We start from the raw sequence: 22564 nt of genomic DNA, 5'->3' as shown, positions 1-22564 counted from the left end.
CCGCGGGATTACCTGACAGCCCTGAGCCTGCAGCGCGTCCACCGCCCTCCTCATCGCCGGTAATGGGGGGTCGCAGATCTCCACCTGCGTCCTGACGTTCTGCTCGTAGTACGGACCCATCAAGAAGTAGTTGTCTCCCCACTCATCCGCCGTGATCTTCGCCTTCGTCTGGATGACGGTAAATATTCCTCCGACTGCAAGAAAAGGAAACAAAAGATAACGGCAGCAAAAGCCGGAGGCCACGGAAGAAAACGCCGCAGACATGGAAGGGTTAATATCGGTATCTTTCAGGGATTCGCACACACACAATCCCGATTACTCACTACATAGCTATCGGCAAGTGAGCAGTGAGCATATGGCGTCACGCCTCCGGATTCCAACGCATGGAATATGTATATATATCCAGACACGATCACTGCCAGCTTCACAATAACCCAAGAAAGATTATTCGCTGCCACCACCAATCAGTTTCAAAATACAATACAGGCCGATTGGACGCCTGCTTGCTGGTGGCGTATATGGCTTTGGGGGAGGAAATTTGGAGGTGTGATGCCATACGCTTTCTGTTCGCTTGCTGATGGCTACGTACACTGTGTTCCAAATTATTATGCACAGCAGAGTTTTCAACCTTTTCATGTTAATAAAGAACAAAAAAATGGTCATTTGTGAAATTATAAGCATTAGCCGGTTATTACACACTGAAATCAAACAGTTTACAACTCAAAACTTTATTCTAGGTGATGTTACATTTTCACATAGGACCCCTTGTTGGAAAGGAGCTTCTGAACTCTCTCGTCCATTGAATTTGTCAGGTTTTGGATGGTTTCTGCTTCAATTGTTTTGCATGAGGACAGAATACCCTCCCAGAGCTGTTGCTTAGATGTGAACTGCCTCCCGTCATCATAGACACTCCTTTTGATGATGCTCCAGAGGTTCTCAATGGGGTAGAGGTCAGGGGAGCATGGGGGTCACACCATAAGTTTGTCCCCTTTTATGCCCATAGCAGCCAGAGATGCAGATGTGTTATGTGCAGCATGAGATGGTGCATTATCATGCATGAAATGATCTTGCTGCGGAATACACGGTTCTTCTTCTTGAACCATGGCAGGAAGTGCTGTTTGAGAAACTCAACATACATTATGGAGTTCATCTTTACCCCTTCAGGGATCCTAAAGGGGCCGACAATCTCTCTCCCCATGATTCCAGCCCAAAACATTACTCCACCTCCTCCTTGTTGGCGCTGCAGCCGTGTTTGCGTGGGGTGTCCATCAACCAGCCATCCTCCACTCCATCCATCTGGACCATCGAGATCATTTCATGCATGAAGGAAGCCACACCAGATCTACCACATCAACTTACTGAAGCCGTGGCGAGACAGGAAACAGGTGGAAGCACCATCTCTAATCCTGAAGCCAGGTTCGAGGACGTTACAGTGGCAGAGACACTGTCGCCGGCCCAGAAACAACAGTGCTGAAAACTCCAGAAACAACAGTGCCGAGAACTCCAGAAACAACAGTGCCGAGAACTCTTGCAGAGAAACCGAGACCTGTTCTCAGAATTGCCTGGATGTATACAAGTTGTGGAGCATGAGATCCTGACGGAACCACACGCACGTACTGGTGAACCAAAGGCAGTATCAAATTTCCGAAGCATGCTGCCAGGTCATCTCCAAGGAAGTTGAGCCTGGGCGTTATCGAGGAATCTAAGAGCGGATGGTCCAACCTGATTGTTCTTGTGCCCAAGCCGGACGGAGAATGGCGGTTCTGTAACGATTACAGAAAGCTAAACGACCTGTCAAAGTTCGACACCTACCCGATGCCCCGGGTCCATGAGCTTAGCGAGAGGCTGGGGTCTGCTGGGTACATCACTACCCTGGACCTAACAAAAGGGTACTGGCAGATCCCTTTGGCCCAGGGGCCAAGGAGAAAACTGTCTTCTCTACTCCCGACGGGTGTTTTCAATACACTAGGATGCCGTTCGGACTACAGGGAGCCCCAGCTACCTTCCAGAGGGCCATGGACCGGATTCTGGGCTCACATAAGAAATACGCTGCCGCTTACCTGGACCACATCATGATTTTCTGCCCAGGTTGGTGAACCCACCTGTAGAAGGTCCAGGCAGTACTGGATGCATTGAGAAATGCCGGGGTTTGCCATAAACCCAAAAAAATGCTCCATAGGAAAGGAGGAGGCGAAATACTTGGGCTACGTCGTTGGAAGGGTCAAAATAAAACCGCAAATGAACAAGGTGGAGGCAGTCCAGAAGTGCCCGCAACCGGCCTCCAAGAAACAGATACTGGCCTTTCTGGGAATTGTGGGGTATTATCGGCGGTTTATCCCGAATTTCGCCACAATATCAGCGCCCCTTACCGACCTACTTAGAGGTACGAAGATGGCGATGGCTAAGTGGTCTTCTGAGGCAGAGATAGCGTTCCAGGAGCTGAAACGCGTCCTTTGTAACCAGCCGGTCTTGATAGCACCTGACTTCCGGAAAGAGTTTGTGCTCCTATGCCTCAGACATCGGCATAGGAGCCGTCTTATCGCAGGAGGTAAATGGGGAGCAACACCCTATTCTGTACCTGAGCAGAAAACTTTCGGCCTGCGAAAAGAATTATGCAATTGTGGAAAAGGAGTGCCTGGCCGTCAAGTGGGCGGTTGACACCCTTAAGTACTACCTATTAGGCCGCAAATTCAGACTGGTCTCAGACCATGCCCGCCTGAGATGTATGAGAGAATGGATGGGGAAAAATGCCCCGGTGACCAGGTGGTTCCTGGCCCTCCAGGACTTTTTTTAGTTTTTTTGGTAAAGCACAGGTCCTGGAAACCGCATGCAAATGCCGATGCCCTGTCTAGACTTCCCTGTCTAGCGAGTGAAGGTACCAAAACCCCCGGCTTTGGGCAGAGGGGGGGAATATGTGACAAAGTCACTGGTAGTGTGGCAGAAGAGAGGTATGTGTCGCTGAGACTCTTAGCCTCAGTGATGAGAAAACATGCGAGTTCTCCTGCACAGTCGGTTAATAGAACCACTTTTACAAGGCAATGTTTTCAGTGGATAACAAAGTGCAGGGCGGGATGTCATCCACCATGCCTCCAATCAGGGGAGTGTCTGGGTTTTAAATAGCCAGCCCTGACACTCAGGTGTGGAAGCTCCTGAGAGAGAGGAGCTGGTGTTTTTGCTAAGCTGGACCGTGTGCTTCTGCTGACCCCGAGTGGCCGGACCTCCGCCGAACTAAGGATTGTTCTGTACCTTTTTTTTTTCCTTTTTGTTTGCTGTTATGCCAGAAGGATGTTTTACACTTGTAAGAGGATTAAGCTGCTTCTTATGATAAATCACCAAGACATTTAAAGAGACAGTGTCCTGTATCTAACTCCAAGTGCCGCAGAACGAGCTACTCTACCACAATATATATAACTATATCACACTGAGGAGAAGGGCGGCCATATTACTATATATATCACTATATCACACTGAGGAGAAGGGCGGCCATATTACTATATATATTACTATATCACACTGAGGAGAAGGGTGGCCATATTACTATATATATATTACTATATCACACTGAGGAGAAGGGCGGGCATATTACTATATATATTACTATATCACACTGAGGAGAAGGGCGGCCATATTACTATATATATTACTATATCACACTGAGGAGAAGGGCAGCCATATTACTATATATATTACTATATCACACTGAGGAGAAGGGCGGCCATATTACTATATATATTACTATATCACACTGAGGAGAAGGGCGGCCATATTACTATATATATTACTATATCACACTGAGGAGAAGGGTGGCCATATTACTATATATATATTACTATATCACACTGAGGAGAAGGGCGGCCATATTACTATATATATTACTATATCACACTGAGGAGAAGGGCGGCCATATTACTATATATATTACTATATCACACTGAGGAGAAGGGCGGCCATATTACTATATATATTACTATATCACACTGAGGAGAAGGGTGGCCATATTACTATATATATATTACTATATCACACTGAGAAGAAGGGCGGCCATATTACTATATATATTACTATATCACACTGAGGAGAAGGGCGGCCATATTACTATATATATTACTATATCACACTGAGAAGAAGGGCGGCCATATTACTATATATATTACTATATCACACTGAGGAGAAGGGCGGCCATATTACTATATATATTACTATATCACACTGAGGAGAAGGGCGGCCATATTACTATATATATTACTATATCACACTGAGGATAAGGGCAGCCATATTACTATATATATTACTATATCACACTGAGGAGAAGGGCGGCCATATTGCTATATATATTACTATATCACACTGAGGACAGGGCGGACATATTACTATATATATTACTATATCACACTGAGGAGAAGGGCGGCCATATTACTATATATATTACTATATCACACTGAGGAGAAGGGCGGCCATATTACTATATATATATTACTATATGACACTGAGGAGAAGGGCGGCCATATTACTATATATATATTACTATATCACACTGAGGAGAAGGTCGGACATATTACTATATATATTACTGTATCATAATGAGGAGGAGAGCGGCCATATTACTATATATATATTACTGTATCACACTGAGGAGAAGGGTGGCCATATTACTATATATATTACTATATCACACTGAGGAGAAAGTCGGCCATATTACTATATATATTACTATATCACACTGAGGAGAAGGGCGGCCATATTACTATATATATTACTATATCACACTGAGGAGAAGGGCGGCCATATTACTATATATATTACTATATCACACTGAGGAGTAGGGCGGCCATATTACTATATATATTACTATATCACACTGAGGAGAAGGGCGGCCATATTACTATATATATTGCTATATCACACTGAGGAGAAGGGCGGCCATATTACTATATATATTACTATATCACACTGAGAAGAAGGGCGGCCATATTACTATATATATTACTATATCACACTGAGGAGAAGGGCGGCCATATTACTATATATATTACTATATCACACTGAGGAGAAGGGCTGCTATATTACTATATATATTACTATATCACACTGAGGAGAAGGGCAGTCATATTACTATATATATTACTATATCACACTGAGAAGGGCGGCCATATTACTATATATATTACTATATCACAATGAGAACAAGGGCGGCCATATTACTATATTTATTACTATATCACACTGAGGAGAAGGGCGGCCATATTACTATATCACACTGAGGAGAAGGGTGGCCATATTACTATATATATTACTATATCACAATGAGAACAAGGGCGGCCATATTACTATATATATTACTATATCACACTGAGGAGAAGGGCGGCCATATTACTATATATATTACTATATCACACTGAGAACAAGGGCGGCCATATTACTATATATATTACTATATCACACTGAGGAGAAGGGCGGCCATATTACTATATATATTACTATATCACACTGAGGAGAAGGGCAGCCATATTACTATATATATTACTATATCATCACTGAGGAGAAGGGCGGCCATATTACTATATATATTACTATATCACTGAGGAGAAGGGCGACCATATTACTATATATATTACTATATCACACCGAGTAGAAGGGCGGCCATATTACTATATATATTACTATATCACACTGAGGAGAAGGGCGGCCATATTACTATATATATTACTTTATCACACTGAGGAGAAGGGCGGACATATTACTATATATATTACTATATCACACTGAGGAGAAGGGCAGCCATATTACTATATATATTACTATATCACACTAGGGAGAAGGGCGACCATATTACTATATATATTACGATATCACACTGAGTAGAAGGGCGGCCATATTACTAAATATATTCCTATATCACACTGAGTAGAAGGGCGGCCATATTACTATATATATTCCTATATCACACTGAGGAGAAGGGCGGCCATATTACTATATATATTACTATATCACACTGAGGAGAAGGGCGGCCATATTACTATATATATTACTATATCACACTGAGGAAAAGGGCGGTCATATTACTATATATATTACTATATCACACTGAGGAGAAGGGCGGCCATATTACTATATATATTACTATATCACAATGAGGAGAAGGGCGGCCATATTACTATATATATTACTATATCACACTGAGGAGAAGGGCGGCCATATTACCATATATATTACTATATCACACTGAGGAGAAGGGCGGCCATATTACTATATATATTACTATATCACACTGAGGAGAAGGGCGGCCATATTACTATATATATATTACTATATCACACTGAGGAGAAGGGCGGCCATATTACTATATATATTACTATATCACACTGAGGAGAAGGTCGGACATATTACTATATATATTACTGTATCATAATGAGGAGGAGAGCGGCCATATTACTATATATATATTACTATATCACACTGAGGAGAAGGGTGGCCATATTACTATATATATTACTATATCACACTGAGGAGAAAGTCGGCCATATTACTATATATATTACTATATCACACTGAGGAGAAGGGTGGTCATATTACTATTTATATTACTATATCACACTGAGGAGAAGGGCGGCCATATTACTATATATATTACAATATCACACTGAGGAGAAGGGCGACCATATTACTATATATATTACTATATCACACTGAGGAGAAGGGCGGCCATATTATTACATATATTACTATATCACACTGAGGAGAAGGGCGGCCATATTACTATATATATTACTATATCACACTGAGGAGAAGGGCGGCCATATTACTATATATATTACTATATCACACTGAGGAGAAGGTCGGACATATTAATATATATTACTGTATCATAATGAGGAGGAGAGCGGCCATATTACTATATATATATTACTATATCACACTGAGGAGAAGGGTGGCCATATTACTATATATATTACTATATCACACTGAGGAGAAAGTCGGCCATATTACTATATATATTACTATATCACACTGAGGAGAAGGGTGGTCATATTACTATTTATATTACTATATCACACTGAGGAGAAGGGCGGCCATATTACTATATATATTACAATATCACACTGAGGAGAAGGGCGACCATATTACTATATATATTACTATATCACACTGAGGAGAAGGGCGGCCATATTAATACATATATTACTATATCACACTGAGGAGAAGGGCGGCCATATTACTATATATATTACTATATCACACTGAGGAGAAGGGCGGCCATATTAATATATATATTACTATATCACACTGGGGAGAAGGGCGACCATATTACTATATATATTACGATATCACACTGAGTAGAAGGGCGGCCATATTACTAAATATATTCCTATATCACACTGAGGAGAAGGGCGGCCATATTACTATATATATTACTATATCACACTGAGGAGAAGGGCGGCCATATTACTATATATATTACTATACACACTGAGGAAAAGGGCGGTCATATTACTATATATATTACTATATCACACTGAGGAGAAGGGCGGCCATATTACTATATATATTACTATATCACACTGAGGAGAAGGGCGGCCATATTACTATATATATTACTATATCACACTGAGGAGAAGGGCGGCCATATTACCATATATATTACTATATCACACTGAGGAGAAGGGCGGCCATATTACTATATATATTACTATATCACACTGAGGAGAAGCGCGGTCATATTACTATATATATTACTATATCACACTGAGGAGAAGGGCGGCCATATTACTATATATATATTACTATATCACACTGAGGAGAAGGGCGGCCATATTACTATATATATTACTATATCACACTGAGGAGAAGGGCGGCCATATTACTATATATATTACTATATCACACTGAGGAGAAGCGCGGTCATATTACTATATATATTACTATATCACACTGAGGAGAAGGGCGGCCATATTACTATATATATATTACTATATCACACTGAGGAGAAGGGCGGCCATATTACTATATATATTACTATATCACACTGAGGAGAAGGTCGGACATATTACTATATATATTACTGTATCATAATGAGGAGGAGAGCGGCCATATTACTATATATATATTACTATATCACACTGAGGAGAAGGGTGGTCATATTACTATTTATATTACTATATCACACTGAGGAGAAGGGCGGCCATATTACTATATATATTACAATATCACACTGAGGAGAAGGGCGACCATATTACTATATATATATTACTATATCACACTGAGGAGAAGGGCGGCCATATTATTACATATATTACTATATTACACTGAGGGGAAGGGCGGCCATATTACTATATATATTACTATATCACACTGAGAACAAGAGCGGCCATATTACTATATATATTACTATATCACACTGAGGAGAAGGGCGGCCATATTACTATATATATTACTATATCACACTGAGGAGAAGGGCAGTCATATTACTATATATATTACTATATCACACTGAGGAGAAGGGCAGTCATATAACTATATATATTACTATATCACACTGAGGAGAAGGGCAGTCATATTACTATATATATTACTATATCACAATGAGAACAAGGGCGGCCATATTACTATATATATTACTATATCACACTGAGGAGAAGGGCGGCCATATTACTATATATATTACTATATCACACTGAGGAGAAGGGTGGCCATATTACTATATATATATTACTATATCACACTGAGAAGAAGGGCGGCCATATTACTATATATATGACTATATCACACTGAGGAGAAGGGCAGTCATATTACTATATATTTTACTATATCACACTGAGGAGAAAGGCAGTCATATTACTATATATATTACTATATCACACTGAGGAGAAGGGCGACCATATTACTATATATATTACTATATCACACCGAGTAGAAGGGCGGCCATATTACTATATATATTACTATATCACACTGAGGAGAAGGGCGGCCATATTACTATATATATTACTATATCACACTGAGGAGAAGGGCGGACATATTACTATATATATTACTATATCACACTGAGGAGAAGGGCAGCCATATTACTATATATATTACTATATCACACTAGGGAGAAGGGCGAGCATATTACTATATATATTACGATATCACACTGAGTAGAAGGGCGGCCATATTACTAAATATATTCCTATATCACACTGAGGAGAAGGGCGGCCATATTACTATATATATTACTATATCACACTGAGGAGAAGGGCGGCCATATTACTATATATATTACTATATCACACTGAGGAAAAGGGCGGTCATATTACTATATATATTACTATATCACACTGAGGAGAAGGGCGGCCATATTACTATATATATTACTATATCACAATGAGGAGAAGGGCGGCCATATTACTATATATATTACTATATCACACTGAGGAGAAGGGCGGCCATATTCCATATATATTACTATATAACACTGAGGAGAAGGGCGGCCATATTACTATATATATTACTATATCACACTGAGGAGAAGGGCGGCCATATTACTATATATATATTACTATATCACACTGAGGAGAAGGGCGGCCATATTACTATATATATTACTATATCACACTGAGGAGAAGGTCGGACATATTACTATATATATTACTGTATCATAATGAGGAGGAGAGCGGCCATATTACTATATATATATTACTATATCACACTGAGGAGAAGGGTGGCCATATTACTATATATATTACTATATCACACTGAGGAGAAAGTCGGCCATATTACTATATATATTACTATATCACACTGAGGAGAAGGGTGGTCATATTACTATTTATATTACTATATCACACTGAGGAGAAGGGCGGCCATATTACTATATATATTACAATATCACACTGAGGAGAAGGGCGACCATATTACTATATATATTACTATATCACACTGAGGTGAAGGGCGGCCATATTATTACATATATTACTATATCACACTGAGGAGAAGGGCGGCCATATTACTATATATATTACTATATCACACTGAGGAGAAGGGCGGCCATATTACTATATATATTACTATATCACACTGAGGAGAAGGTCGGACATATTACTATATATATTACTGTATCATAATGAGGAGGAGAGCGGCCATATTACTATATATATATTACTATATCACACTGAGGAGAAGGGTGGCCATATTACTATATATATTACTATATCACACTGAGGAGAAAGTCGGCTATATTACTATATATATTACTATATCACACTGAGGAGAAGGGTGGTCATATTACTATTTATATTACTATATCACACTGAGGAGAAGGGCGGCCATATTACCATATATATTACTATATCACACTGAGGAGAAGGGCGGCCATATTACTATATATATTACTATATCACACTGAGGAGAAGCGCGGTCATATTACTATATATATTACTATATCACACTGAGGAGAAGGGCGGCCATATTACTATATATATATTACTATATCACACTGAGGAGAAGGGCGGCCATATTACTATATATATTACTATATCACACTGAGGAGAAGGTCGGACATATTACTATATATATTACTGTATCATAATGAGGAGGAGAGCGGCCATATTACTATATATATATTACTATATCACACTGAGGAGAACGGTGGTCATATTACTATTTATATTACTATATCACACTGAGGAGAAGGGCGGCCATATTACTATATATATTACAATATCACACTGAGGAGAAGGGCGACCATATTACTATATATATTACTATATCACACTGAGGAGAAGGGCGGCCATATTATTACATATATTACTATATTACACTGAGGGGAAGGGCGGCCATATTACTATATATATTACTATATCACACTGAGAACAAGAGCGGCCATATTACTATATATATTACTATATCACACTGAGGAGAAGGGCGGCCATATTACTATATATATTACTATATCACACTGAGGAGAAAGGCAGTCATATTACTATATATATTACTATATCACACTGAGGAGAAGGGCAGTCATATTACTATATATATTACTATATCACACTGAGGAGAAGGGCAGTCATATTACTATATATATTACTATATCACAATGAGAACAAGGGCGGCCATATTACTATATATATTACTATATCACACTGAGGAGAAGGGCGGCCATATTACTATATATATTACTATATCACACTGAGGAGAAGGGTGGCCATATTACTATATATATATTACTATATCACACTGAGAAGAAGGGCGGCCATATTACTATATATATGACTATATCACACTGAGGAGAAGGGCAGTCATATTACTATATATATTACTATATCACACTGAGGAGAAAGGCAGTCATATTACTATATATATTACTATATCACACTGAGGAGAAGGGCGACCATATTACTATATATATTACTATATCACACCGAGTAGAAGGGCGGCCATATTACTATATATATTACTATATCACACTGAGGAGAAGGGCGGCCATATTACTATATATATTACTATATCACACTGAGGAGAAGGGCGACCATATTACTATATATATTACTATATCACACTGAGGAGAAGGGCAGCCATATTACTATATATATTACGATATCACACTGAGCAGAAGGGCGGCCATATTACTAAATATATTCCTAGATCACACTGAGGAGAAGGGCGGCCATATTACTAAATATATTCCTATATCACACTGAGGAGAAGGGCGGCCATATTACTATATATATTACTATATCACACTGAGGATAAGGGCAGCCATATTACTATATATATTACTATATCACACTGAGGAGAAGGGCGGCCATATTACTATATATATGACTATATCACACTGAGGATAAGGGCAGCCATATTACTATATATATTACTATATCACACTGAGGAGTAGGGCGGCCATATTACTATATATATTACTATATCACACTGAGGAGAAGGGCGGCCATATTACTATATATATTGCTATATCACACTGAGGAGAAGGGCGGCCATATTACTATATATATTGCTATATCACACTGAGGAGAAGGGCGGCCATATTACTATATATATTACTATATCACACTGAGGAGAAGGGCAGTCATATTACTAGATATATTACAATATCACAATGAGAACAAGGGCGGCCATATTACTATATATATTACTATATCACACTGAGAAGGGCGGCCATATTACTATATTTATTACTATATCACACTGAGAAGAAGGTCGGCTATATTACTATATATTACTATATCACACTGAGGAGAAGGGCGGCCATATTACTATATATATTACTATATCACACTGAGGAGAAGGGCGGCCATATTACTATATATATTACTATATCATACTGAGGATAAGGGCAGCCATATTACTATATATATTACTGTATCACACTGAGGAGAAGGGCAGCCATATTACTATATATATTACTATATCACACTGAGGAGAAGGGCGGCCATATTACTATATATATTACTATATCACACTGAGGAGAAGGGCGGCCATATTACTATATATATTACTATATCACACTGAGGAGAAGGGCGGCCATATTACTATATATATTACTATATCACACTGAGGAGAAGGGCGGCCATATTACTATATATATTACTATATCACACTGAGGAGAAGGGCGGCCATATTACTATATATATTACTATATCACACTGAGGAGAAGGGCGGCCATATTACTATATATATTACTATATCACACTGAGGAGAAGGGTGGCCATATTACTATATATATTACTATATTACACTGAGGAGAAGTGCAGCCATATTACTATATATATTACTATATCACACTGAGGAGAAGGGCGGCCATATTACTATATATATTACTATATCACACTGAGGATAAGGGCAGCCATATTACTATATATATTACTATATCACACTGAGGAGAAGGGCGGCCATATTACTATATATATGACTATATCACACTGAGGATAAGGGCAGCCATATTACTATATCACACTGAGGAGTAGGGCGGCCATATTACTATATATATTACTATATCACACTGAGGAGAAGGGCGGCCATATTACTATATATATTGCTATATCACACTGAGGAGAAGGGCGGCCATATTACTATATATATTGCTATATCACACTGAGGAGAAGGGCGGCCATATTACTATATATATTACTATATCACACTGACAAGAAGGGCGGCCATATTACTATATATATTGCTATATCACACTGAGGAGAAGGGCGGTCATATTACTATATCACACTGAGGAGAAGGGCTGCTATATTACTATATATATTATTATATCACACTGAGGAGAAGGGCAGTCATATTACTATATATATTACTATATCACACTGAGGAGAAGGGCGGCCATATTACTATATATATTACTATATCACAATGAGAACAAGGGCGGCCATATTACTATATTTATTACTATATCACACTGAGGAGAAGGGCGGCCATATTACTATATCACACTGAGGAGAAGGGCGGCCAAATTACTATATATATTACTATATCACACTGAGGAGAAGGGCAGTCATATTACTATATATATTACTATATCACACTGAGGAGAAGGGTGGCCATATTACTATATATATTACTATATCACAATGAGAACAAGGGCGGCCATATTACTATATATATTACTATATCACACTGAGGAGAAGGGCGGCCATATTACTATATATATTACTATATCACACTGAGAACAAGGGCGGCCATATTACTATATATATTACTATATCACACTGAGGAGAAGGGCGGCCATATTACTATATATATTACTATATCACACTGAGAAGAAGGGCGGCCATATTACTATATATATTACTATATCACACTGAGGAGAAGGGCGGCCATATTACTATATATATTACTATATCACACTGAGGAGAAGGGCAGCCATATTACTATATATATTACTATATCATCACTGAGGAGAAGGGCAGTCATATTACTATATATATTACTATATCACACTGAGGAGAAGGGCGGCCATATTACTATATATATTACTATATCACACTGAGGAGAAGGTCGGACATATTACTATATATATTACTGTATCATAATGAGGAGGAGAGCGGCCATATTACTATATATATATTACTATATCACACTGAGGAGAAGGGTGGCCATATTACTATATATATTACTATATCACACTGAGGAGAAAGTCGGCCATATTAATATATATATTGCTGTATCACATTGAGGAGAAGGGCGGCCATATTACTATATATATTGCCATATCACACTGAGAAGAAGGGCGGCCATATTACTATATATATTACTATATCACACTGAGGAGAAGGGCGGCCATATTACTATATATATTACTATATCACACTGAGGAGAAGGGCTGCTATATTACTATATATATTACTATATCACACTGAGGAGAAGGGCAGTCATATTACTATATATATTACTATATCACACTGAGAAGGGCGGCCATATTACTATATATATTACTATATCACAACGAGAACAAGGGCGGCCATATTACTATATTTATTACTATATCACACTGAGGAGAAGGGCGGCCATATTACTATATCACACTGAGGAGAAGGGCGGCCAAATTACTATATATATTACTATATCACACTGAGGAGAAGGGCAGTCATATTACTATATATATTACTATATCACACTGAGGAGAAGGGTGGCCATATTACTATATATATTACTATATCACAATGAGAACAAGGGCGGCCATATTACTATATATATTACTATATCACACTGAGGAGAAGGGCGGCCATATTACTATATATATTACTATATCACACTGAGAACAAGGGCGGCCATATTACTATATATATTACTATATCACACTGAGGAGAAGGGCGGCCATATTACTATATATATTACTATATCACACTGAGAAGAAGGGCGGCCATATTACTATATATATTACTATATCACACTGAGGAGAAGGGCGGCCATATTACTATATATATTACTATATCACACTGAGGAGAAGGGCAGCCATATTACTATATATATTACTATATCAACACTGAGGAGAAGGGCAGTCATATTACTATATATATTACCATATCACACTGAGAACAAGGGCGGCCATATTACTATATATATTACTATATCACACTGAGGAGAAGGGCGGCCATATTACTATATATTACTATATCACACTGAGAAGAAGGGCGGCCATATTACTATATATATTACCATATCACACTGAGGAGAAGGGCGGCCATATTACTATATATATTACTATATCACACTGAGGAGAAGGGCAGCCATATTACTATATATATTACTATATCATCACTGAGGAGAAGGGCAGTCATATTACTATATATATTACTATATCACACTGAGGAGAAGGGCGGCCATATTACTATATATATTACTATATCACACTGAGGAGAAGGGCGACCATATTACTATATATATTACTATATCACACCGAGTAGAAGGGCGGCCATATTACTATTTATATCACTATATCACACTGAGGAGAAGGGCGGCCATATTACTATATATATTACTATATCACACTGAGGAGAAGGGCGGACATATTACTATATATATTACTATATCACACTGAGGAGAAGGGCGGCCATGTTACCATATATATTACTATATCACACTGAGGAGAAGGGCGGATATATTACTATATATATTATTATATCACACTGAGGAGAAGGGCGGTCATATTACTATATATATTACTATATCACACTGAGGAGAAGGGCGGCCATATTACTATATATATATTACTATATCACACTGAGGAGAAGGACGGCCATATTACTATAGATATTACTATATCACACTGAGGAGAAGGGCTGCCATATTACTATATATATTACTATATCACACTGAGGAGAAGGGTGGCCATATTACTATATATATTACTATATCACACTGATGAGAAAGTCGGCCATATTACTATATATATTACTATATCACACTGAGGAGAAGGGCGACCATATTACTATATATATTACTATATCACACTGAGGAGAAGGGCGGCCATATTACTATATATATTACTATATCATCACTGAGGAGAAGGGCAGTCATATTACTATATATATTACTATATCACACTGAGAACAAGGGCGGCCATATTACTATATATATTACTATATCATCACTGAGGAGAAGGGCAGTCATATTACTATATATATTACTATATCACACTGAGAACAAGGGCGGCCATATTACTATATATATTACTATATCACACTGAGGAGAAGGGCGGCCATATTACTATATATATTACTATATCACACTAAGAAGAAGGGCGGCCATATTACTATATATATTACTATATCACACTGAGGAGAAGGGCGGCCATATTACTATATATATTACTATATCACACTGAGGAGAAGTGCAGCCATATTACTAAATATTTTACTATATCATCACTGAGGAGAAGGGCAGTCATATTACTATATATATTACTATATCACACTGAGGAGAAGGGCGGCCATATTACTATATATATTACTATATCACACTGAGGAGAAGGGCAGTCATATTACTAGATATATTACAATATCACAATGAGAACAAGGGCGGCCATATTACTATATATATTACTATATCACACTGAGAAGGGCGGCCATATTACTATATTTATTACTATATCACACTGAGGAGAAGGGCGGCCATATTACTATATATATTACTATATCACACTGAGGAGAAGGGCGGACATATTACTATATATATTACTATATCACACTGAGGAGAAGGGCAGCCATATTACTATATATATTACTATATCACACTGGGGAGAAGGGCGACCATATTACTATACATATTACGATATCACACTGAGTAGAAGGGCGGCCATATTACTAAATATATTCCTATATCACACTGAGGAGAAGGGCGGCCATATTACTATATATATTACTATATCACACTGAGAAGGGCGGCCATATTACTATATATATTACTATATCACACTGAGGAAAAGGGCGGTCATATTACTATATATATTACTATATCACACTGAGGAGAAGGGCGGCCATATCACTATATATATTACTATATCACACTGAGGAGAAGGGCGGCCATATTACTATATATATTACTATATCACACTGAGTAGAAGGGCGGCCATGTTACCATATATATTACTATATCACACTGAGGAGAAGGGCGGCCATATTACTATATATATTACTATATCACACTGAGGAGAAGGGCGGTCATATTGCTATATATATTACTATATCACACTGAGGAGAAGGGCGGCCATATTACTATATATATATTACTATATCACACTGAGGAGAAGGGCGGCCATATTACTATATATATTACTATATCACACTGAGGAGAAGGTCGGACATATTACTATATATATTACTGTATCATAATGAGGAGGAGAGCGGCCATATTACTATATATATATTACTATATCACACTGAGGAGAAGGGTGGCCATATTACTATATATATTACTATATCACACTGAGGAGAAAGTCGGCCATATTACTATATATATTACTATATCACACTGAGGAGAAGGGTGGTCATATTACTATTTATATTACTATATCACACTGAGGAGAAGGGCGGCCATATTACTATATATATTACTATATCACACTGAGGAGAAGCGCGGCCATATTATTACATATATTACTATATCACACTGAGGAGAAGGGCGGCCATATTACTATATATATTACTATATCACACTGAGAACAAGAGCGGCCATATTACTATATATATTACTATATCACACTGAGGAGAAGGGCAGCCATATTACTATATATATTACTATATCACACTGAGGAGAAGGGCAGTCATATTACTATATATATTACTATATCACACTGAGGAGAAGGGCAGTCATAACACTATATTTATTACTATATCACAATGAGAACAAGGGCGGCCATATTACTATATATATTACTATATCACACTGAGGAGAAGGGCGGCCATATTACTATATATATTACTATATCACACTGAGGATAAGAGCAGCCATATTACTATATATATTACTATATCACAATGAGAACAAGGGCGGCCATATTACTATATATATTACTATATCACACTGAGGAGAAGGGCGGCCATATAACTATATATATTACTATATCACACTGAGAACAAGGGCGGCCATATTACTATATATATTACTATATCACACTGAGGAGAAGGGCGGCCATATTACTATATATATTACTATATCACACTGAGAAGAAGGGCGGCCATATTACTATATATATTACTATATCACACTGAGGAGAAGGGCGGCCATATTACTATATATATTACTAAATCACACTGAGGAGAAGGGCGGCCATATTACTATATATATTACTATATCACACTGAGGAGAAGGGCGGCCATAATACTCTATATATTACTATATCACACTGAGGAGAAGGGCGACCACATTACTATATATATTACTATATCACACCGAGTAGAAGGGCGGCCATATTACTATATATATTACTATATCACACTGAGGAGAAGGGCGGCCATATTACTATATATATTACTATATCACACTGAGGAGAAGGGCGGACATATTACTATATATATTACTATATCACACTGAGGAGAAGGGCAGCCATATTACTATATATATTACTATATCACACTGGGGAGAAGGGCGACCATATTACTATATATATTACGATATCACACTGAGCAGAAGGGCGGCCATATTACTAAATATATTCCTATATCACACTGAGGAGAAGGGCAGCCATATTACTATATATATTACTATATCACACTGAGGAGAAGGGCGGCCATATTACTATATATATTACTATATCACACTGAGGAAAAGGGCGGTCATATTACTATATATATTACTATATCACAATGAGGAGAAGGGCGGCCATATTACCATATACATTACTATATCACAATGAGGAGAAGGGCGGCCATATTACTATATATATTACTATATCACACTGAGGAGAAGGGCGGCCATATTACCATATATATTACTATATCACACTGAGGAGAAGGGCGGCCATATTACTATATATATTACTATATCACACTGAGGAGAAGGGCGGTCATATTACTATATATATTACTATATCACACTGAGGAGAAGGGCGGCCATATTACTATATATATATTACTAAATCACACTGAGGAGAAGGGCGGCCATATTACTATATATATTACTATATCACACTGAGGAGAAGGTCGGACATATTACTGTATATATTACTGTATCATAATGAGGAGGAGAGCGGCCATATTACTATATATATATTACTATATCACACTGAGGAGAAGGGTGGCCATATTACTATATATATTACTATATCACACTGAGGAGAAAGTCGGCCATATTATTATATATATTACTAAATCACACTGAGGAGAAGGGTGGTCATATTACTATTTATATTACTATATCACACTGAGGAGAAGGGCGGCCATATTACTATATATATTACAATATCACAGTGAGGAGAAGGGCGACCATATTACTATATATATTACTATATCAAACTGAGGAGAAGGGCGGCCATATTATTACATATATTACTATATCACACTGAGGAGAAGGGCGGCCATATTACTATATATATTACTATATCACACTGAGGAGAAGGGCGGCCATATTATTACATATATTACTATATCACACTGAGGAGAAGGGCGGCCATATTACTATATATATTACTATATCACACTGAGAACAAGAGCGGCCATATTACTATATATATTACTATATCATACTGAGGAGAAGGGCGGCCATATTACTATATATATTACTATATCACACTGGGGAGAAGGGCGGCCATATTACTATATATATTACTATATCACACTGAGGAGAAGGGCGGCCATATTAATATATATATATATTACTATATCACACTGAGGAGAAGGGCGGCCATGTTACTATATATAAATATTACTATATCACACTGAGGAGAAGGGCGGCCATATTACTATATATACTACTATATCACACTGAGGAGAAGGGCGGCCATATTACTATATATACTACTATATCACACTGAGGAGAAGGGCGGCCATATTACTATATATATATTACTATATATCACACTGAGGAGGGGGGCAGCCATATTACTATATATATTACTATATCACACTGAGGAGAAGGGCGGCCATATTACTATATATATTACTATATCACACTGAGGAGAAGGGCGGCCATATTACTATATATATATTACTATATCACACTGAGGAGAAGAGCGGCCATATTACTATATCACACTGAGGAGAAGGGCGGCCATATTACTATATATATTACTATATCACACTGAGAAGGGCGGCCATATTACTATATATATTACTATATCACACTGAGGAGAAGGGCGGCCATATTACTATATATATATTACTATATCACACTGAGGAGAAGGGCGGCCATATTACTATATATATTACTATATCACACTGAGGAGAAGGTCGGACATATTACTGTATATATTACTGTATCATAATGAGGAGGAGAGCGGCCATATTACTATATATATATTACTATATCACACTGAGGAGAAGGGTGGCCATATTACTATATATATTACTATATCACACTGAGGAGAAAGTCGGCCATATTACTATATATATTACTAAATCACACTGAGGAGAAGGGTGGTCATATTACTATTTATATTACTATATCACACTGAGGAGAAGGACGGCCATATTACTATATATATTACAATATCACAGTGAGGAGAAGGGCGACCATATTACTATATATATTACTATATCACACTGAGGAGAAGGGCGGCCATATTATTACATATATTACTATATCACACTGAGGAGAAGGGCGGCCATATTACTATATATATTACTATATCACACTGAGAACAAGAGCGGCCATATTACTATATATATTACTATATCATACTGAGGAGAAGGGCGGCCATATTACTATATATATTACTATATCACACTGGGGAGAAGGGCGGCCATATTACTATATATATTACTATATCACACTGAGGAGAAGGGCGGCCATATTAATATATATATATATTACTATATCACACTGAGGAGAAGGGCGGCCATATTACTATATATAAATATTACTATATCACACTGAGGAGAAGGGCGGCCATATTACTATATATACTACTATATCACACTGAGGAGAAGGGCGGCCATATTACTATATATACTACTATATCACACTGAGGAGAAGGGCGGCCATATTACTATATATATATTACTATATATCACACTGAGGAGGGGGGCAGCCATATTACTATATATATTACTATATCACACTGAGGAGAAGGGCGGCCATATTACTATATATATTACTATATCACACTGAGGAGAAGGGCGGCCATATTACTATATATATATTACTATATCACACTGAGGAGAAGAGCGGCCATATTACTATATCACACTGAGGAGAAGGGCGGCCATATTACTATATATATTACTATATCACACTGAGAAGGGCGGCCATATTACTATATATATTACTATATCACACTGAGGAGAAGGGCGGCCATATTACTATATATATATTACTATATCACACTGAGGAGAAGGGCGGCCATATTACTATATATATTACTATATCACACTGAGGAGAAGGTCGGACATAATACTATATATATTACTGTATCATAATGAGGAGGAGAGCGGCCATATTACTATATATATTACTATATCACACAAAGGAGAAGGGCAGCCATATTACTATATATATATTACTATATCACACTGAGGAGGAGAGCGTCCATATTACTATATATATTACTATATCACACTGAGGAGAAGGGCGGCCATATTACTATATATATATTACTATATCACACTGAGGAGAAGGGCGGCCATATTACTATATATATTACTATATCACACTGAGGAGAAGGTCGGACATATTACTATATATATTACTGTATCATAATGAGGAGGAGAGCGGCCATATTACTATATATATTACTATATCACACTGAGGAGAAGGGGAGCCATATTACTATATATATATATTACTATATCACACTGAGGAGAAGGGCAGCCATATTACTATATATATTACTATATCACACTGAGGAGAAGGGCAGCCATATTACTATATATATATATTATTATATCACACTGAGGAGGAGGGCGGCCATATTACTATATATATTACTATATCACACTGAGGAGAAGGGCGGCCATATTACTATATATATTACTATATCACACTGAGGAGAAGGGCGGTCATATTACTATATATATTACTATATCACACTGAGAACAAGAGCGGCCATATTACTATATATATTACGATATCACACTGAGTAGAAGGGCGGCCATATTACTATATATATTACTATATCACACTGAGGAGAAGGTCGGACATATTACTATATATATTACTGTATCATAATGAGGAGGAGAGCGGCCATATTATTATATATATATTACTATATCACACTGAGGAGAAGGGTGGCCATATTACTATATATATTACTATATCACACTGAGGAGAAAGTCGGCCATATTACTATATATATTACTATATCACACTGAGGAGAAGGGTGGTCATATTACTATTTATATTACTATATCACACTGAGGAGAAGGGCGGCCATATTACTATATATATTACAATATCACACTGAGGAGAAGGGCGA

General features: G+C 37.6%; 1 protein-coding gene across 1 annotated transcript in view; it reads right to left on the bottom strand.

The window, feature by feature from the left end:
• GYS2 (glycogen synthase 2) overlaps positions 1–22564 on the bottom strand; it is a 234890-nt gene that overhangs the window by 85802 nt on the left and 126524 nt on the right. Inside the window, exon 2 of the mRNA XM_073649487.1 lies at positions 13–194. Coding sequence (XP_073505588.1) covers positions 13–194 — 182 coding nt within the window. The remainder of the gene's footprint in view (positions 1–12; positions 195–22564) is intronic.

The sequence above is a fragment of the Phyllobates terribilis genome, unplaced genomic scaffold (assembly GCF_046119375.1).
Source record: "Phyllobates terribilis strain yellow unplaced genomic scaffold, ASM4611937v1 Scaffold_10__3_contigs__length_209671492, whole genome shotgun sequence".
Taxonomy (NCBI): Eukaryota; Metazoa; Chordata; class Amphibia; order Anura; family Dendrobatidae; genus Phyllobates; species Phyllobates terribilis.
This window is presented reverse-complemented; position numbering and strand designations above follow the sequence as displayed.